Here is a 22,509-nt window from a genome sequence, read left to right on the forward strand (position 1 = left end):
GAATATGTTCCATACAACTGTGTAACTAAATTGCACAAAAAATCTGTTGCGTGCAACTTACAACATGCAATTAATTGCATGTAAGTTTCACCATGTAAAGCCAGCCTTAGCTTACATGGATATAATGTTGGCCTAACAAAAACACTTTAGCATTTACTGTTAATACAAAACTCTGCAGTTTGATAATACTTTGTGCGCTAATCTGCCAAACCTTCACACTATTAACATTAGTTTATAGGAAGACTTGTGGTAGTCAATTAAATTTAACTGTTTAATTCATTAGATTTATATCAGTAGAGTATAAATGAACTTGACATTTATTTGCACTCTTACTGTGACGCATTCTACGCAGTACAGCTGTGCTCGATACTCTATTTGCTACATGATGCAGCCTGATAAGATGTTCATAATCCAACTAATAACTCAATCGGATGGGTAATCCTGCAAATAATCCGTTAAATAGAAGTATAATATCCGTGTAAACGCCTGTATCTGATTACATTCCCTATCATAAAGTCTAAGTACGTTCTGATCATGTTCGTCACGTCATAGTGAAAGTTTATACCGTTCAACATGGCGGAGCAGAAACTGGTCTGCAGAGGAGACGAAGTTTATGCTCTGATCTTTAAAAGATGGCGGTGGGACGGACGTCCAGCTTATGTGTCTCAGAACACGACGTCTTCCTCTCGGCCTTCTTTAATAAGGACATGTGAAGGACGTTTCCCTGAGTCTGACATCATTTTAAAGCAATTAAAAACACAAGCACTGCTCACTGCTGCTCATCTCACTCTGACTGGACTCACGTGATGCTGGTTGTCATGGTAACGTCCACACTAAGTGGTTCTTTATGCATGCACGTAATTTTGGATCTGATTACTTGTAGTGAGCATGTAAACAGAGATTTTCCATCAGATTGTTGAGTAGAGTGAGAATATAAACACTTTAGTTTTAATCTGTAATCAGAATGTTTTCAATTGGAGAAAATCTCTGCATGTAAACACAGACACTGTTTAGCCTGCCTACCTTCAATTAGCTATAACAACACAGTCCAGCTTGTTGGCGTAGCATTTTTAACTGGAAACATTATGTAGTCACTCAAACATTATAGCACAGACTTGTGCACTATTATTGCTTATTATTTTTATGGGACTTTCTCTGTAAATCTTGTCCATGCTTGCAAGAGTTGCTATGAAAGAACATATTTGTGGGTGGAGCATGAAATCATTAATTGAATCAGCGAGTCTGAACCGAAATCAGGCACTGAGAGGTTGGCCAGCGTCCCACCTCACACCGACGTGCCTGCCTGTGTGCACCGTGAAAGACTCTGAGGAAGGCTGAATAATAAACAATAAACAAAATGTTTTTCTGCTCGTTTCTTCTATTTCCAGGTTTGGATATCAAAAGCTCTCTGTGTTGCTAACAGAGACTGTCAGTGTGAGACTGTCTGCAGCACAAAGGAAACACTACTCGCACATCAAAACGTCCCGTCGTACCAGCCGAATCTCATCTCATATCCTATTTAAAACTGGCTGCACAAGCAGTTTAGAGGCTTTGATTTGATTTCATGTCTTATTATAGGTCTGTAACTATACCTGCATCAGGATTCCACTCGCTTTATTAGTTTATAATTTGTTGATTATCTAGGTATTTTTTTCTTGTTTTCTGCACTGCAATTACTTACATTTGTTTAACTTTTATTTCTTTTCTTGTTCAATGTTTTTATTACTTTTTAATTTTCACCTAAATTTGGGTGGGAAAGTAGACTGAGGCCCAATCCCATTTCAACCTGTATTATGGTCCTTTTCTTCATAACAAGCATAAAAATTTCCTGTTCCACCTTAAATGGTGCAGCAGTTACATTCTGGGGTATCAGGCGTCAGAACTCCATTTAAGGTGGAATGGGAAAATTTGAACAAGAAGCTGGTGAATAACTGACTTCATCTTCACATCACTGAAGAATTAGGGGTGGGCGATAATAAATAACTGTCCCCCCCTTTGAAGGCATATGATGCCCTAAATGTAACTAAAGCCCAGCAGTGAGGAGCTGAACTTTACCCTCCTCTGCTGTCACTGCAGACTGGCAGGGTCGCCTACAGAGCAGCGCTAGCAGCTGTTTATGAAGCAATGTTCTTCTTTATTTGAGGTTTGTTCCATTTCATAGAGGAAGATTTCAACCACCACCCCTTATAATTCAGTTCCGAGTGACAAGATGACACTCGAAAACAAGTGGTAGGGGTAAAAATAAGAAATGGGACTGGGCCTCATTAGGGTGGGAACACACTGGCTACGTTTACATGCAGCCTGGTAATCTGTGAATAATCTGACTAATAGCTAAAACAGAATAGAAAATATTTATATATACACCTTAATCGGAATTGAGTAAACCGACTGAGGCCAATCCGAATTAAACCTCTATCCAATTCAATGAGGTGGGTAATCCTGTAAATATCTGTATCCGATTACATTCCCTATCAGTCATGACAGAAGTCTAGCAAGTTCAACGTGGTGCGTGAAATTGGCCTTTCGGCGAAACAGTTCATGCTTTTGCTTTAACTCAGCAAGCCAGTTCAAAAGCTTCTTCATTTGGAACCTTCATAAGTGGCTTGATTGGTGACTGTACCATCCCTTTGCAGAACACATTTCTTGATGGTGCTTCTATGGATGCCAAACTGGTGGGAGATAACATGGTGCACAGTGCAGAAGCCTAGCTTGTACAAGCCAACAGCAACAAACACTATTACTGGTATTTAAAATCTGGGTAACATGCTGATCAAATACTCATCGCTTACTCTGCCTGGACTCACATGCTTACTGTTGTTTACACTAAATGCATTGGATGCATCAGATTAGATGCAGCGTGCATGTAAATGGAAATTTTCACAAGGTTGCTGAGTTGAGTGTGCATATAAACGGTTCAGTCGTAATCCACAAGCGGAATGAATTAATTCGGACTGGTGAAAATCTCTGCATGTAAACACAGACGCTGAGTGTGAAATTTCTAAACTAATCCAAGGAGGAGCTCAGTAGGGGCCACTCAACAACACTGTCAGACAGACAGGAAGCCTCCTGTTAGAACATACATGTAATGTAAGATAACACGGCTGAAAAGCCCCCCCAAAAACCTCTAATTAAGCATGTAGATGTGTGTTGCGTGTTTTCTTGCAAGGAAAAACAGTTCCGTTAGCTGAAAAGGGCGTTTTATTAGCTAGCTTGTTTTGCTTGAAAATCTTATAATCAGTGCACAACCATCTCAAAATGGGAAATATTAGATCTTTCAACTAGATATAAGTTCATTTCACTTGATAAGATACCATTTTTTGCAATGTATCATTTAAGTGAAACAGTGTATTAATAATAGTGTTCACTCGGGTAAATTTAGTTTTTTAAATATGTTTAGAGACGCAATCAGTAATACATTAATCAGTCTTATCACACTGGACTCAATACAGTACAGATGACCTTTAACATCTTTACCCATATCGCTGTCTAATGATGTGATATAAAAATGTAGGACGATTTCAAGGGCCGCAATAAAATAGGGACCCACAAAGATTGTTTGCGTTGCCACCTCTACTCACTTTACTCATTTTATTAGCTAGCTTGTTTTGCTTGTGTTACGTATTCTATATTAAGGGTGTTTTCACACTTGAGAGTCGGGACGAAGGCCCGAACCAAGGCTCATGTTTGTGTTACATTATATACATTTGATCTGTTTAGTTTTGGTTTCACACTGCAGTTTTATCGAGCACGCTAAAGAACTCTGCATGACGCACCTGTGTCCTGTCGTCATCACCTACATGAGCTGTGTCTCCCTGTACTTAACACTGATTGGTTTGTATAGGAGCATCTGATGTTGGTGTGTTGTCAATTCAGCAGGCGGCCTTTTCCATTTTAATGGAGAAAAAATAATATCCTCTCTCATCCTCTCAGAAAATAAGGTATATACGTTTTGGCTTATTTGTGTTTTTTCAAGTTGACTTTTGACTCTAAATTATAATTAAGTAATCCGTTTCCTCCTGTTCCTGTGAGCAGCTGCAGCTCATTTTTATTTCTCTTCCAGTTCTTTTTCTTCTTCTGTTGTTCAAAAGGTGATGACAGCCCGACTCAACGTCCTATAATTGGTCCGAAAGTCCGAACCATCCAAAAAAGTGGTTTCACCGAACTATGGTTCAGCTTGAGCTGGACCGAAACTGCCTCATTTGGTCGCGCCGATTTTTTCGGTCCGGACTGTGGTCCGAGGCACCTTTCACACCTGCTATTTTGGTTCGGACCAAACTGAAAAGTCCAAAGGTCCAGACCAAACAAGGTACGTGTGAAAGCTCCCTCAAAGAGCACACGCTAGAGCACACGTGTCAGGCTGCAGTCCTTGCGGACCAAAACACTGCAGACTTCAGCACGTCATCAAACACACCTGATTCAGCTCATCAGCTACTTAGCAAGGCCTTCATCAGCTGAATTCAGAGCATTAGATGAGGAAAAACGCTGATTTCCACAGTACTTTTGGCCCGGGAAGGTCCCCAGTTTGACATGCCTGCAGTAGAGAAATTTTGGGGGTGGGGTTTAGAAGGGGCGTATCCTTCTTAGCAGCAGATGTCACTGCAATCCAGCAAGTTTAATAAGTTGTCCCCAGATGAGTATTCTCATTACGAGAACATCTGGCGCCACGAGACTGTGTTCTTTCTTAGTAAAACACTTTCAGCTGAAATTCAATGTATGAAATATTCAGTAATAATAATAATAATTACTACTATTTTTATTATTGCTATTATGAGCTCATTATTGTATCTGATTACCTAAAACTGAGAGTGATCAGTATCCAACAATATACAGTCTCCAAACGGAGCAGTTAGAGGTTTTAATTATTGGGGTTAATTACAGCAGTGGGATGAGTAGGAAACTCTTTCTGAGGCGAATCTGTTTCCTCTATACCTTCTCCTGCCACTCTTTGGGCTTTTGCTGCGTCTGCTATCTTCTCCCTCGTCCTTCAGAAATAAAAGCTTTATCTGTTTCTCCCACAGCCACTAAAGCGTAATTAGCGTAATTGTTTTAATTAAAAGGCCTCGGAGCATTTTCAGACAGTCTGCCATAGCAGATTGAGTCCGCACACCTAAAGTAGGAGCGTCACTGACAATTAGCCAAATGATCCAAAACTGTTCAGGCTTGTAGAGTCGGAAACTGATTTAGTCCATTTACAAGGCTTAAACGTTCTACACAGACATTCTGGCAGCTAATAGAAAATTTTACAGAGCACCATACAGGCCATGTAAGATTCTTACAAACACGTCTCATGCAGTCCGAGGAGGTTACCTTACCAAATGTATCAGCATATATTAGCATTGGTATTGCAATTTGCATTTTATTCTGATTGGTTTTCATACAGTGCAAAAATGGTGCCTTGTCAAGTAAAATTATCTTAAATATAGTCAGTAAATCTAATATTTCTCCTGTTGAGATTGTTGTAAACTCAATATAGGATTATTGCCCTTGTTTCTAGACATTTTTACTTAGTTTTAAGTGATTTCATTAAGTAAAGTTATCTCAAAAATGTACTTGAAACCAGCAAAATGATCTACCAGTATGGTGAGATAATTTAACTTAATAAAATAACCTAAAATACGTAAACGATGTTTCAGAAATAAGCTAAAAAATCTTAGAATCAGTGCACAACCATCTCAAAATGGGAAATATTAGATCTTTCAACTAGATATGAGTTCATTTCACTTGATAAGATACCATTTTTGCAGTGCATGATTAAAGTGAAAACTGTGGTAATAAAAAAGCTCACAGTGTATTAATAATAGTGTTCACTCAGGTAAATTTAGTTTAGGTAATTTAGTCTCATCACACTGGACTCTGAATCTGGAATACAGAACAGGAGATGACCTTTAACATCTTTACCCATATAGCTGCCTAATGATGTGATATAATAATGTAGGACGATTTCAAGGGCCGCATTAAAATAAGGACCCACAAAGATTGGGGTTTTCTTGCATCACCACGTCTACTTGTTTCACTGATTTTCAATCATTTAAGTACGTTTTGAGAGGTTGGATAGTTGATAGCATAACAACTCTTCCCTTAAAGGCACAACCACCCGCCCCACAGCGAGGTGGAAGCCAATGATGTGGCAGAAATCTTGGAGTGGTATCTGGGGTGGCCAGTCAGATTTTAGAGAAGGCACTGGACACCTCAGCCACATGCTTACGAAAAAAAGGTAGTAAACTGTCACTGGTTCTCTCAAGGGTACATCTCAGTACCTTCAGTCAGGGAACATAACTGAACCATAATCCACTGAAATGATATGTTCTAAGCTGTACTGACTCCACACACCCCGTCTCGTCTCCAGGCTTTTATTTTACTGCTCTGTTTTAAAACATTCAGTTATGAAAAGGTACTAATACGAACTTTTCACCTGGAAAAACATATTTAAGGGTCACAATCAGACCTTAAAACCACTGTTGGACCTTTGAGGGAACATTTACATTGTTTGTACCTCGATGAACGAAAAATGTATCTGAACAGAACCTTTATTTCTGACAGTGTAGCCAGATTCTGTGGTCAGCACTAAGGAAGCTAAATCAACATTTCTTTGCAGCAGGACAGTTACATGTAAATGGGTTTCACTCGGTTTGAAAGGTTATGACGTTTAGCCAACTGGCTGTTTCTAAATGTACTCAAAGACAGACTTTTGCACCTAGCAGGCTAGCTGACAGCGAGTGTGTTTACATGCACTCAAAAATCCGATCATAATCAGACTTCTGCAGTTATCTGATTATTCAAATGGTCATGTACACACCATAATCCGATCTAGAAATCTGATTAAGAAATCTGATAAAGAGGCTGGATTTTAGCTCAGTAATCAGATTTCTCAGTGCATGTGCGGAACAGACAGCTGTACCGGAAATAAGCGAGCAGCGTCGCCACGAGACGCAGCAAAACACTTTTGGAGCGATGCTGAAACCAAATACATTCTCAATGAAATTAAGGATCTAAATAATCTTTGTCTTCTAGATGATGTTTGTTCATATTTTCAGGTAAAGTGACTCGATGTTTTTTTAAGGAAAGCCGTAGCTTTTGAGTTTTACATTATGTTTACGTAACGTCTTCTTCTGTGAGTCTATTGGCTGGTTGTAAAGCCAAAATCTGATTACTGTCTGACTCATGTAGACATGGAGTTTCCCCATTATCTGATTACTCAAGTGCATATAAGTGCATACATTACTGACAAAATCTGATTTTCTGAAATTATCGAATCATTCAGTGCATGTAAACACACTCGGGGTTTGCAGATTAATATCAATAATCACTATTCACTAGTTGAACTATAGATCTTAGGTAGGAAGGATGTGGATTACAGTACTTTCAGTTTCCAAATCTGAAGGACACTTAGGGGGTTAAAGGCTGGCATGTAACTTTCATCTTGATCAAAAAATAATCTGACAATATTCTGATAGAAATTTGATACCAATAGGAATATGTAACACAACTAAAACGTAAAAAAGCCATATCAGTGCTGAAAACTCCATTGAATACAGCATGAATTGAAAGATATTGCTTTTATGTTGTTGACACCCATTCAAAATAGGGCTCCTCCACCTCCACAATCCCAATCGCTGGGCCCTAATTTAAAGTATATTTAGATGAGCCATACGAGAGACAGAGAGAGAGAGAGAAGTCGGAAAGGGAGACAGGAAAGGTAGGAGAGAGAGAGAGATTTAAAGCAGGGTTAGCTGAGCTATATACCGTTTGTTTCTTCCTTCTCTGTGTCTCATTTGGTTTCTATACTGTAATTACACGCCTCACAATCCTCCCTGTCTTCTCTCTCTCTCTCTCTTCTCCTCTCTCTCTCTGAATTCATGTATAATTACTTACATAATTATAGTTCTCTCCATCCCACTGTTACAGGACTTTCGGTCTTTGTCTTACCAAAGCTCTCTCTCTCTCTCCATCTTTTTTATCCAAGGGCGTGAGATGTTCCTTGCCATCATTTATTGAAAGGGCCCCAATAGTTCCCCTTCATGTGGATCTCATGTGCCTGGAGGAGTCTGAAATGTATGTGCTCACTCATTTAAGTGCATTGGGCCTTTGTTGTGCGTTTCTTTGCATCTTTATATGTTGGTCGGTGGAACATGTGTGATGGCTTTTTTCCTCCCCATGTAATTTTTATGGAGAGAATTTGCAAATCAAGTCCCAGCAGGTGCAATTAGTATGACTGCCTAGCAACGGAATGTCACTTCAGCAAGATGAGATAAAAGGAGCCCGAGATGCTCAAACTAGGGAGCAACCAAAGGTGCGTGATGAAGTTTGGTGGTCATGAATGCTTGTGCCGAAGGTCGAGTCGTATATGGCCACTTTAATCGTTTAAGCCCTAAGCCAGGGGTCGGCAACATGCGGCTCCGGAGCTGCATGCGGCTCTTTTTCTGTCCTGTTGTGGCTCCACAGCAGAATCAGATTTGTAGGTAAAAATAAAATAATCCTCCTTTACAGTAAAATAAAGCTCTGCTGATCGTTCAACACAGTTTAACAATAAATGGTCTGCTAAACTACTAATTCACCCTTTAACCCTGATGATTGGCGTGCAGACGGCTGGTCACCATAGCAACGCAGACAACAATCTCGCCTAGCTAGAAGCTAACGAAACAGCAACGGAAAAAGATTCAATGTGAACCAATAATTTGGAGACGAATAGACGTATTTGTGTTTATATTCACTCCAGCTGGTTTCCTGATACGTTTAATCTGCAATGAGAAACTGGCAAACACTAAAGTCGCAAGGCTCAGGTCAGCTTCTTGTTCGCCATCTTCTTAGTCGAATTTCCCCGTTCCACCTTAAATGGTGCAGCAGTTGCATTCTGGTGCCTCAGGCATTTAAGGTGGAACAGAAAAATCTGAACAAGATCCCGGCGAATAAGAAGCTCACAAAAATTTGAACGTTGAAAGACATTTTACAAGAATCTGTTCTACTTTTGAGGAAAAGTTTCCTACTGGAGATGCAAGAAAAGCGGCTATAGCTGTTCTAAAGTTTAAGGCAGAGCAAAGTAAGTCTGTTTTCATTTATATTTTTAGTCTATACTAGAACATCAGCCCATACTGAGATATATTTACAGCCAAGATGGAAAAACGTTACTTCAATAACATCAACATAAAATGTTGAGGCTCCCAAGGTGGTTTGATTTTTGGTGAAAGGACAAAATGGCTCTTCTTAACATTCGAGTTGCCGACTCCTGGCCTAGACTTACTAATCAGTTATTGATCTTATAAGGCCTGTCAAGGAAAACTTTCCTGAAACAAGAGTTTGATCTTGTATTTAAACACTGCTAGTTTTAAAATGTAACATTCACTGTCCCGTCCCTACAGTCCATATATGGAGGCTGCAGCCCTATTTGAAGTTTCTGTGATGTCACCAACACATTCACATACATGCACTTATTCATCATACAGCAATATAGCTCCACCCATTTGTGCTGAAGTTATAAGGAGTGTTGCAGTCTGGACTGCATTCTGAATGATGCACAATACAGGGCAACCAGTCAGAACAGAGCTCATTTAAATAAATCAGTTTTACAGGCACAGTAACACACAGCCTGTTTAATTCTAGGGATAAAGAGCGGATGGAAAGTAGTCATGTAAAAATGAATTATTGTTTTTGGTACATAAATCCACACAAATGATCTAAGTGGGTCTCGGGGTGGTGAGGGGGGTAATAAAACGAAAATATGGGTAACATGCTTGTACAAGTATGGGTCCTTTCAGGCTTTGTGTACAATAACTACTGTAAATCACTCAAAATCCAGTATACATGGTTCAGTAACTACAATTAATGTTTCTGTAACTACAATTATTATTCAGTAACTGATCATGAGTTAATGTGTAAGTTCTGTTGCTATGAGAGTGACGAACTGAAGTGTGAACCCACACAGACCGTTATGCCATGTTTACGTTATGATGGGATGGTCAATGGCAAACTGTGTATTCCATAGTTTTCAATTAAGTGATGGAAATTCTGCCACCATCAGCAGCAACAGCAGAATGTTTCATCAAAAGTTAGATTTTCCCAACTTTTGGTGAAATAAACTAGATGTTTTTTGGAAAGAGAGATGCCAAACCTCTCCTTGTTGAAGTCCAGGAGCACCCAATATTACACAACAAAAAACTTGCATGTAGAGAGCATCATTCTGACTTTTTAGACAAATAAAAAACAGTCACCACTGCTAAACTCTCCTCTGATGGTCATCCATTTTTGCCTGTAACACTGGGACCATGGCAACATTTTCATGGCTGCATGCCAGTGAAAGTCAGCAACAAGTCATTTTTTTTCAATAGCAACATGTAAACGCAGCATTAGAGTTTATGGGTTAGGTATTGCGCCAGAAAGCTACTCCAGAGGGATCAGGGGCCGTTTTCCAAAGTACATACTTAACCCCTTTACAGAGTTTCCTTTCCTTGGTGTGTCCTCATCCTAAGGCTTATCATCCAGTAATATCACGGAAACCAATGAAAACTGTTACTATTAAAGGGGAATTCCACTATTTTTTCTAAATGTCTGCATAACTCAGTGGTTGAAATGTAAACAATGTCATTCAGAGGGTTTTGATGCAAAATGGTTCATTTGTAGAGAAACTTACTGACTATTTATTTACAGTGGTAGTGATAGGAACCAGAGGTCCTGATGTATACTGCACAGCTATAGACATTTATTTTATATCCCAAAACCACCAGCTTACACACATCTTCTGAGGTCTTTATATGTAATGTTGATGCTGGAAAAAGGGGAAAAAAAGTTTTCTTTGGGGCTATTTTGTCTCAGAACAACCTTAATGTATCCCTCCACCATCAACAGATTAGAATAAATTGATTAAAATGTTTTAGGCTGAAACTTCACAAAACTGCTGTAAAACAGGGTCTTAGACATCAGGCTGGTTCCTATCACTACCGCTGTGTCTCTGGATTTAAGCATTTTGCATCAAACTACTCTGAATGACTTTGTTTACATCTTAACTATTTAATTAGCAGCATTATTTGAAAAATTGGTGGAGTTCCCCTTTGAGCTATAGGAGTGAGAAATGGAAGTCCACAAATGTTGAAAAGGTAACTTGAAGGTCAAGTGTTCCCCCGTGTAACCCTTGCCTACTGGTTACTTCTTTACACACACACACACACTTCTTATATACATCAGCCTATATGGAGATTATGGAGTTGCAGAGAAATGATAAACCATCCCGAATGATCAGTTTATGAGGTTAAAGCGGGTGTGCTGGAGCAGGAAGTCTCTATAATGTGGAGCACAATTGGGACATGTTGCCCTAGAGCCATACACATGCCTCCTACTAAGCTTTTCATGTTCTGAAGCCTGGCTTTGGTCCTGGAGGAATTCAGTCCAGCACAGTTTGGTGATTTCGTCTCTCAAATACACCAGACTCAACTCAGACATATTTTACTGGGCTTACTGGGCGTGTTTGGAAAGGAAAATCACAAAACTAGGCTGCACTTACATGAGGTCTTAGTTTTCTCAGAGAAGGAACTTGTTCATGCAACTAGGCTATGTTTATGTGGTTCGTGTCACATTCAGGTTGTGAAATGGTTGTGGTCGTTTATTAGCTTGTAATCACCTGGCATCTGTTGTTTTGGCCTCTTTTATGAGCGCTACTGAACACAAATGATCAGAAATAAGTGGTTTTAATTGTAAATTTTTAAGTGATTATCATTAATTAACTGTTTGTACAGCTTTATTACAAGCGATTATTCCCTGTTGTACTGTTTGCTTCTTTTCTCAGCCATAACGAAAACCGTGTCAACATCACTGCTCGGCCAGTTTGCACTGCATCAAAAACTTTGTGTCCTTCTTCATCTGAGTTTGAAGGGTGTTCATGCGGGAAACTTGCTTTTCCAGTAAAACCAAAATCACTAAAACCAGCACAGGAGAGGAACTGGGCTAACTTTGGGCAAGAACTTAGTGTGCTTTAGCTTTACCTTGAAGGAGAATTTCACTGCTTTTTTTTAAAATTTCTATGAAATTCAATCATTTAGATGTAAATAAAGTCATTCAGTTTCAGTGTGAAATGCAGAAAGATCTACTGACAGATATCAGGCGGAGATATAAACCAGAGGTCAAGATGTCTACAACACAAATGCAGCCATTTGCTACTCAGAATCACTAGTGAACCTACACTTGCGTTTGTTTTAATGAAGGTAAAATAGTCGTAAATCAGAAAAAATGGATTTTGCCTTACAACACCCTGCAAGTACCTCTCCACCATAAATGGATTAAAAAAATCTTCAGACGTCTGGTTCCTATCACCACCACACTAAACAACTCTGACTCTGTAAGTTTCTCTAGAATGAAGCATTTCACAGCAAACAAGTCTATTTACATCTTAGGAAGTGAATTATGGTGAAATACTAAAAAAATCAAGGACAAGGTGCTTGTTAATTAGTTCGTGAGTAGAACCACGTATGCTAGATGGGAGAAAAAAAAAAAATGTCCAGAGCAAGGGGTTCCCAGGCGGCAGTTGGGGACTTCCGTCAAAGACCTTTTCATCCTAGTATTTCAGCATACACTGAATAACACATACAAATCTGAAAACACTGCGAAGACTGACTTCACTTCTCCTCAAACCCATAAACTGTTCACTCAGGGTCGTTTATAGTTCAGAAGTCTTCATAAACTCTGAATTACAGCCTTGTTTGAGCAAAGGCCTGTACATCCAAGTCCTGTTAGGAGCTCTCGCCCTCTGGTGGTCACTTTATGTCAGAGATTGAAAATCCTACAGGCTGCAGTAACTGGGTTAGTCTCAAATATTAATCTGCGCTCTTGACAACATTTCACACCATGTAATTTTTTCATGATGGGTAGCCTAAATGTAGTTTAATTTAGGGCACGTTAAAAAAAATGGTTTATTTTGGGAGCAAAAGTCTGCAGGTCCTATTTTGGTCCTATGAGACAATTTTTTTTTTTATTTCAATTTAAGCAATTACAATAAGTAAAACAAAATTGTTACTTATTATTATTATTTATTATTATTATCATTATTATTGTTGTTTGGTTTATTCAGGGATGTGTTTTTTTGTACCAGTTAATGAAAGAGTATGAAGCACAGTTTTTAGGCCTCTTGTGAAGCTACTGTCCATGCTGTGTCCTGTCCAGGTCACAGAGCTACAGTCGTGATGGAGTTAGACCCCTAGGCGTCCCTCCTACCACAACTCCTCCCGGTGGGGTCGGTGCTCTGTTTGTTTTCTGCTGTGTAAATTAGTACTAATTCATTTGCTCAGTAATGACGTGGGAGAAGCTAATTAGGGCTGTTTGTTAATTAGGCTCTAGTGGGTTATGCTAATGAGACCCTGATTCTCCCTTTACACCTCTCTCTGTCTATCCCTCTCCCTATCTCCCTCTTTTCTCTTACTCCTTTCCTCTTCTCTGTCTCTTCCCCTTTTCTCTTACACTTTCATGCAAGTGGATGTCCATATCAGCTAATGTGTCACATTTATTTAATTATTATCTGTTTATTTTAAAATGCCCTACATTTAAGAGAAACGTTTTCCCTCACAACGTTCAGCTTCAATTTGGCCACTGCCGCTTCACGTTACACACCTCCATGCATGTCAGCCCCACATCCAGCACCTCCATGCTGGAACATGTAGAAGCTCTACATTCATGAATTCATAATGTCCACAAAGCTGCCGAACACTCAAAGCAACACATAAGTCACCAACAATATTGCAGACATGAATTATTATTGTTATTATTACTATTTCATGAGTGTTCTCTGACATGCACAGACCTGGCAGATTCATAAACAAGGCACATAAATGAAATATATGACCAAACTGCACTAATTTCCATTTTAATGCAATATTCCATTAGCCTATATCCTGAATCAAAACACTGGCTCATATATTAATCATGGTTTGAATAAAGACAGAGATGAAGACTTTATTCTAAACTACAAATCTCAATATTTATTCCCCTTTGTTATTCCATCCGATTCCATTTCTCGCTTCGTCTGGTGCCGTTTGATGTCATAATGTTCATTTCTTCGCTTCCTCTTTTCCTTTTTCTTTTATGACTGTAAAAAAGAAAAATGAGATTTGAGAGCAAATTAAGGAAAAAGAGAATAAAAAAGAAGGGGCAAGAAGAAAAGAGAGGCGAATCTAAAGTTTCTGAAATGAGGGTGGCCTTCTGAATCAAAACCGCTCACTTCTGGTATCTTTGGATGAGGGATGACGGGGTTAGAGCTGCACAATACATTGTTTGTCAACTATTGTGATATTGGGCTTCTCAAAATTGCTAATATTAAAGCTTTGGTTTTGTGACTGAGGCCTCCATCCAGCCCATAGTTCCAGATGGATTTCTGTGGGTGTTTGAATGAATTAAATCCAATTTTTTAACAGAATAATACAGGTCAATGTTTCACCTTGTGTGACAAAGCCCACGTGCTGATTACTGATAATGAGGTATATTGCAATAGACAAAATAAATGATAGTGTTGCAAAATGTGCACAAGAGCAATGTCACTGTATTTTAGTCAAACACCAGAGATTTTTTTAGAGATGCTGAGCAGCCCTGGTTTCAGAACAGCCCACTACACTGTTACATTATGGTTATTATGCTGCACACAGGATCTAGCACACCCATGTTTTTTCAAAAACAGAATCCACAAAATACCAAACCACAAACACATTATTGCAACTACAAAATTACAAAATTCTGAACATGACATTTCAAACAATATCATGATAATACTACAAACTGTAATAAAAGGTTAGTTAATTATTGTGATGCTAAATGTTTACATATTCCCGTCTACCACATCAGTGGTCTCTGTATCAGTGGGTTCAGGCCTGTACTTTCTGTTCATTTTGATGTCAAGAAACACCATTCACATGGCTTATAATAAAATCTCATTTTCTACTTGCAAACAAATTTGCAATGAATTAAACCTTCAGAATTTGCATTTCTCTGCTCGTTTGAATGAGCTATGAGAAATAATTAACAAAGTTAAAAAATGCTTTTTTCAATTTTGATTTTTGGTGATGAATGCAACTTCTAAGGGTTAAAGAGTAACTCCACCCCAAGACCTTTTTCTTCCATTAACAGCTGAAATGCTCTGCTCTGTAGTAATAAAATAAACCAGACTTGCTTAAAATGTGAGCACATATTTTCAAACTGTAAAAAGTTCATTTTTATCGTGGCCAGTTCCGCCTCTGCAGCGCCCCTCTGGTTCAACTCTGTTATAGGCGCGGATGACAAGTCTTCGTACCGAAGTACCATGACAGATCACAGTATGCAAATCAGTCAAACAAGGTTACCGCCCCCTGATGACACCCTACTCGTGCTGCGCTCATAAATATGAAAACACAGGAGCTGAGAGCGAGGAGATAATCAAACTCACGCACTGAGCTAAAAACCCTCACCTCACAAGGCTGCGATATGGCAGATGTCTGTACCAACTGTAAATAACGCATCATAAACATCTTCATTACAAACTAAGCTTAGATTGACTAAGTGAGAATTCTTGTGAGTCTCCATAAAGCTGCCGGTGTTGCATCCGATTCACGTTTCCCTTCAAAACTCACCCTCAGGCGCCGCACTCACTGAACAGAAATCAACGGCAAGCAATGCTGGAACTACAGAAAGCAAAATGGCTCAGGAAAAGTTAACATTAAATGGCCATTGTTAGTGACTCTGTCAACCTCTCATCCGTACAACCTCTCTCAAACTTTTTTCCCGCTTTTTCCGATTTCCAGTGCTGAGTTTGCGCCCAAGAGTTTGATTTTGAACATGAATTTGAGAGGGAACTGAATCAGATGTAACACTGGTTAGTCCCATGAACAGCTTCCAGAACGCAAGGATTTAGGGCCACTGCAGCAAACCCTGGTTGACCGGTGATGCAGTCTGCGACTTTGATGTCAAACTGAATGAAACTTAGACAGTGTTCAAAGAAATCCACTTTGTTCATTCGGAATTTAGTGCATCTAAGATATCAGGACTTGGGTTATATTGAATACGGACCTGCTGAACAGATACATAGAAGCTGTCGCGGTTTTAGGGAATGTTCTACCATTCGGACACCTCTCCCACTCGCTGTTAATCATTTTCTGGTGCTACGTTAAATCTTCAGCAGCTTGAGTCAGCAGCTCATACTGTTAATGCTCAAGACACACTGTCTGATCAGAAACACCTTCCCTCGTCGAAGATGGAGACGGTTGTGGAGAAAAAGCAGCAACCTTGTAAGACTCTCACTTGCAAAAGTGGTGTTTGATTCTGTGACTCACCATATTTTCTGGTCACTAACGTACGCTAGCTTCCCTCGCAGCCCCACCTAAACCTAAACATCACTGCAGAACCCCTCCCAACATGCCCCTCCCATTTTTGAGCATTTTTCAAAGTTGAGCCTGGGGTGGAGTTACTCCTTAATATACTTCTAGGCAAACTGCAATCTCAGTATGTAACAGTGTAATCATAATATATGTATATTTTTTGGAGCCCTGGATGGGATGTGTGTGTTTTTAGGTTGATCACCTCGGACCTCCAGCCTGCACTCCACCTGGTCCTCTCCTAGTTCGTTTATGGCCTTGCAGATGTACATCCCCCCGTCAAAGAGGCTGGGCTTACGGATGTTCAGAGTCAGCACTCCCTGGTTGTTCTGCATGAGGAACTTGGGATCTGCTCCAATTATCATCTTATTCTTCATCCAAATGATCTTGGGCTGGCCGAGAGAAGATAGATAAAGAGGATAAGCAAAAGTGGATTTAAGGGTTTTTCCTTAATTGACCATTAGCTGCAGTATGGTGCCCTAAGGTTAGATGAATCTATCTACATGCCTAGACACACACACACACACACTTACCCTGGGATAGCCACGGACAGCACAGCTGATAGCAGTGTTGTAGCCTGCAACGACAGACCTGTCCACAAGGGGTGTTATAAACTTGGGAGAGCTGTTCATGTCTCTCTCTTTGAATGGCTGTGGCTTATGTTGAAGACCTAGAGGGAAAATGTAGAGAGTAAAATTTCAGACAAAAACAATCAGTAAAATTACTTAAGTAACGTTTATTACAAAAAAGTGATTCAAGACTATAATGGTAGACGGTAACACTTCACATATGCCACATGCCACACCTGCCGTGACATGTTCATGGTTTGTTTATGGTTGTGTTATTTAGCAGGGTACAAGTGAAGTGTTCCTGACTACTTACAATATAAACAAGGTGTGTGTCTTTGTGCACCAAATAAACCTAAACGTTCACCAACAACAGTCCTATTCGGATGGGATTTATTTTTCATGGGGAGGTGGGGAGATGTGGTGTAACACCAGTTTACCACAGGAAGTCTGTAATATTTATGATCAATTCGCTTTGGATAAGAAATCTCAGCATAAATGACAGAGACGGCAGGGGCTACACAATTTACGCACCACCTTTACTCCAGAAATAACTATAAAACATGTTAAAACATTTATATTAGTCATTATTTCGTTTACCCTAAATATCCATCTTGCTGTCTTTTACCATTTACCAGTTACCATTAGCTTGGGAATTCACAGCCAACAGTCAACTTCATCACAAAAAATCACACTTTATTTTTAAATGTTCTGAGTTGTACACTTGAGGCAGGACAGTAATGTAACATATCAGCTTGATCTGAGCCAGAGAAAACACAAGTCGACTGCCTCAATACTTAAGGAACTACTTAAGGTAAAAATGATTGACATGGTAGGTTTGGACAGGGCTAAAATCACTGAGAAACGCACAAAAAATACAATTATCCCACCTCCTCATGTAAAACTAATCCTATCTGAATAACGCTAATGATACAAGTCAGAGATGGTATGGAAAAAAGGAAAATGTACTGTTCTTTTCCCAAAATATTATGATTAAAATGTTTTGGGGAAAAAGGCCCACATTTTGGACAACATTTCTGAGAATGATTATTCATAAAATCTCTCTTGCATGGCTGAACAGCAGCGCTTTTAGCAAACTTCACTTTGTAACAGCACTGTGAGATTATTAGTTACAGGTGCTGTAAAACAGTGAAGTCTGAGGACAGCATCACATGTATTTGTTTAAATATCACATTTGTCCAAAGAAGTTTTTATAAGTTATTAAATTTGTTAATAAATCACAATTTGTGCATTATTTTTTCCCTTTTACAATCAATGCAGCTGCATAGGAAACAATTATAAATGTTTGCAGAGAAAACTAATGAATTATTACACCAGTAACACACACACACACACACACACACACACACACACACACACACACACACACACACACACACACACACACTACAATCCTGTTCCTGCAGCACTCCTGCCCTGCATATTTCTGGTGTATTTTGGCACAGCTGGTGTTTGTATGCTCTAAAACAGTTGACTGATCTAATCATCTAATCAACAAGCCGTTCTGAAGTTAGTGCATGAGGAGTGCATGTGTAACAACAAGTAAAACAAAAACAGTATAATGTGCAGGGCAGAGATACACCAGGACCATAGTGGGAACCATATTAAGCCCACATGCATCTATGTAACCTGTTTTGCCGATGACGGCCGTGTTCTTGCTGACTCCTGCTTCCTCACTCAAGCCACAGATATTTTCGCTGAAAATGCGGAACATGTATTCATTCCCCATCACCAGGTCAGAAACAGTGCAGCTGGGCCTGCGGTTGTGTTCATATACAGTGAACCACTCCTGCACAAAACCACACACAGAGTTCACTACACAGATCATAACTCATGCAGGGCAGAAACAGTAACAATCAGAGGTGTATATAGGACATAATATTTATTACTTGCAAGCACTAGGCTTCTACATGTCGTCGCTGTCGGGAAAAACTTTGTATTTCTATTTCTATTTTTGTTTTTCATACAAAAAATCATAATTTGAAAACAAGAGCTACCCTTTACATAGTGTTAAAAGTCTTAATGAATGGACCAATAAAAATGCTCCAAAATTACTTATAAAAAATCTTGTTCCATTAACTGTTCTGAAGTTACGAAGGTTTTTTCCTTCTTTTGTAAAGTAACTTTTTTTGGAGTTTTCCTCCTGACAGCGATGATACATAAACTACATACAGAACATGTTAGTATTATACATAGGTACTTATATAAGTATACGTATATAAGTATGTATACGTATATAAGTACCTATACGTATATATATATATATGCATGCACACACACACACACACACAAAATATGGGAGATATTATTGCATATAGGCACATACATATGTATAGCACACAGGGACACAATGTACAGGTACATAATGTAATGTATAGGTAATTATTTATAAATAACACATGACATATCTATGACCCTACATGCTGATAAACTATAAAACCAGTTGTGTCTGTGTGTTTTCTGTCCTGACCTTAGTCTTCTTGTCAGCCTTCTGGACAGTGTATCCAGTGATTTCAGTGTTGCCATTGTCTCTGGGGGGTTTCCATTCCAGGGCAGCATTAAAACCCCAGACATCAGTCACTGTGACAGCTACAGGGGGGCCTGGCTTCTCTGTGTCCATAAGGAGGTGTGTGTGTGTGTGTGTGTGTGTGTGTGTGTGTGTGTGTGTGTGTGTGTGTGTGTGAGAGTGAGTGTGATTTGGGAAAGTGAAAGAGGGAAAAAAAAAAGAGACATCACTACACAGCTAAACATAGACGCAGTGTCCTCATTTTAACCAAGACACAGGTTGCAGTGAGTTAATCGAAAGAGAAGGAGATGCAAAGACTGGGAAGAGAGCATGAGAAGGATGAAAGGAAGGGATAAACACGTTTAGGGGAAGAGAGAGACAGAGAAGTAGAAAGCGGTGTGGGGGGAGTGGGGGGACGGGGTGCACAATGCACAAAGGAGAAAAAAAGAAGACAGTAAAATAGAGAGACGCAAAGATGGAAACAGAGGCAGGTGTATGATTATATACACACATTTCTATCTATCATCACTGCTGAAAACTCTGTATCTCCAAAATTTGTGAAGGAAAAAATATTAACGTGTAATGGAAGTTAATGTTTTCAAATTATGCAAAAAGATAGAAGTCAACAAATTTAGACACTTTTATATATACAGTGCCTTGCAAAAGTATTCAAACCCCTTGAAGTTGTACTCTGTAGCTCTTTAAAAGTGACTGTGAGCCTCTCTGTGGCTTCCCTCACGACTCTCCTTCTAGTTCTGACGTTGAGTTTTAAGGGACAGCCTTGTCTAGGCAGAGCCTGGGCGGTACAACAGCGCTTCCATTTCCTCACAACTGATTCAACAGTGCTCACTGGGATATATAAACACTTGGATGTCATTTAGTAGCCTTTTCTTATTTTGTGCATGTCTATAACTTTATCTCTGATTTCCTTAAAACACTCTTTGGTCTTCATTCATTCATAAACTGGAGGACAGTCCACCAACCAAAAATATCAACCAAAATGTGGACCAACAAAAATCTGTGTTTAAGTGAGTGGACAGTGAGTGGATTAAAAACTTCAGCAGTACTGCTGTGTCTGACACACTCGTACCAGCGCAACACAGACTAACACACCACCACCAAGTCAGTGTCACTACAGTGCTGAGAATGACCCACCACCAAGATAATACCTGGTCTGTGGGTGTCCTGACTATTGAAGAACAGGGTAACAAAGTATGCAGAGAAACAGATGGACTACAGTCTGTAACTGAACTACAAAGTGCTCCTTTTATGGTCAGTGGAGCTGATAAAATGGATAAAGATGTAGATACAAGAAGGTGTACTCAATGAAGCAGCTGGTCAGGGTATATACACACATACACAGACACGCATATACCTACAGAAGGCAAAGGGGGCTGATATGTGAGTGTGCGTGTATTTGGCATTAATCCTAGATGTGCTGCAGGATGCTGGCAGCTCAGTGTGACTAAGTGGCTGTCTGGCTCATCAGAGCGGTTTCAGCGCTCTCATTAGCTCCTCTCCCAGCGGGAAAAGGGAGTAAGGGTCCGTTAATCCTGTCCTAATCCTACCCTACACCCGCAATAATCCCAACCATTCCCTGCGGAATAATCCTCACAGGCACTCCGACCTATCCCACCCACTGCTCTCGCACAAGTGTGACTGTTAGAAGTCAGAAAATTCAGCAGGTGGGAAAACAGACGTTTTAAAAAATGTAAGCGACCATCAAAAAAAAAAAAAATAATAATAATATATCGCCTGCGTTAATAAAACCTGGCCTGACACCAGTCTGTTTAAGTAAATGTTGAAGGAACTTTTGAACTTCACTGTAAAGCCACAACTCGACTGAGTTCAAAGAAAAATCTGTAACCCATATTTTAAGCAGCGGTATGTCAGAGGAGGATCTTTTGAAAAGCTGATTTAGAAACTTGCAAGAGTAGTGAATGAATGACTCTCAGATAGCAAATCCACCTGGTTTGCTATGATCTCTTAATGATTTCTGAACTTAAAAGTCCTACCCACAGCCCAAGACACTTGAGTCTATGCACCTACCAGATACTAATAAGAGAAAATATAATTATTACAGATTATGAAATAAATTATATTGAGTCATACTTATAACCACGTTTGTTTAAAGAACAACACTGCTTAAAAATAATATTTTAAAGAGCGTGATCAATATAATATTTCTCTATCTAAAACTATTTCACTAGATTAAATGACAGGAAATCAGTTAAGTAATCTTTTAATATCTTCATAATGGCAAAATAAGAAATGTTAGATATACACTGACTAGATTTAAGATAACTTCATTTAACAAGATACTGTTTTTGCAGTGCTTTGCTGCGCATGCAGATCTACTGACTTCACACATTCCTGTAGGGTCTTTTAAAATTTTACATTATTGAAGGCAGTGAATGTCTTCATTCCCAACACCACTTACCTACGATTTGGATCTCAATGGTGGCTTTGTCCTCCATGTTCTCTATCTGCACAGACAGTGTGTACTGTCCCGAGTGCTCTCTGGTGGCCTGTCTGATGAAAAGGATGGAGTCCACCTCACTGGTGCGAACGGTGGCCAGTGATGGGTCCATCGGGGCCCCGTCCTTAAACCAGTTCACCACAGGGCGCGGTTTACCCTGAGAGGGAAGAGAAGACACTGAAGGTGAAAACGAGTGGACATACTATATGTCTGAGGCTCCACATGGTGTGCTTTCAGATACTGCTTAACAGTATCTGATGGCACTGGTTACTGTAGTCATGGTTATTGAGGGCTGACCAGCCCACTGCAGGCAGGAGCAGGACAAGGCATGCATGAAGAGAAATCCCACAAATTGATTTATCATATAAAATGGAGCTGTCAGTCTGATGGCCACAGCTGCCCAGCAAAACACCAAAAATAACCATTCTGTGGTTTGATTCTTGCTTTGGTGTTTAACAGGAATAAATAGCGTATGGTGAAGCCTGATGACCATGACTGCTGTGTTATTTCAACAGATAATAAATGTACTTGTGAACAGACCATGTCAAATATTGGATGTCAGTTCATTATGACAAAATTGCACGAGTGGGAGTGGGACAAAATGCTTTGTTGATGGGCGGGAGT

General features: G+C 39.6%; 1 protein-coding gene across 3 annotated transcripts in view; it reads right to left on the reverse strand.

Annotated features, from left to right (window-relative positions):
- Positions 1 to 13,821: 13,821 nt before the first annotated feature.
- The window catches only part of mybpc2a (myosin binding protein Ca), a 49,903-nt gene continuing 41,215 nt past the window's right edge, over positions 13,822 to 22,509 (reverse strand). For 2 of the 3 annotated variants that reach the window (XM_036589682.1, XM_036589681.1), the window contains 6 exons: positions 21,847 to 22,042; positions 19,371 to 19,510; positions 18,530 to 18,689; positions 16,847 to 16,983; positions 16,519 to 16,705; positions 14,025 to 14,062 (listed from right to left, as the gene is read on the reverse strand). In XM_036589682.1, coding sequence (XP_036445575.1) covers positions 14,025 to 14,062; positions 16,519 to 16,705; positions 16,847 to 16,983; positions 18,530 to 18,689; positions 19,371 to 19,510; positions 21,847 to 22,042 — 858 coding nt within the window. Of the gene's footprint in view, positions 14,063 to 16,518; positions 16,706 to 16,846; positions 16,984 to 18,529; positions 18,690 to 19,370; positions 19,511 to 21,846; positions 22,043 to 22,509 lie in introns of all 3 variants that reach the window. The other variant, XM_036589680.1, reaches the window with a different exon arrangement.

This window comes from Colossoma macropomum, unplaced genomic scaffold, assembly GCF_904425465.1.
Source record: "Colossoma macropomum unplaced genomic scaffold, Colossoma_macropomum, whole genome shotgun sequence".
NCBI classification, from domain to species: Eukaryota; Metazoa; Chordata; class Actinopteri; order Characiformes; family Serrasalmidae; genus Colossoma; species Colossoma macropomum.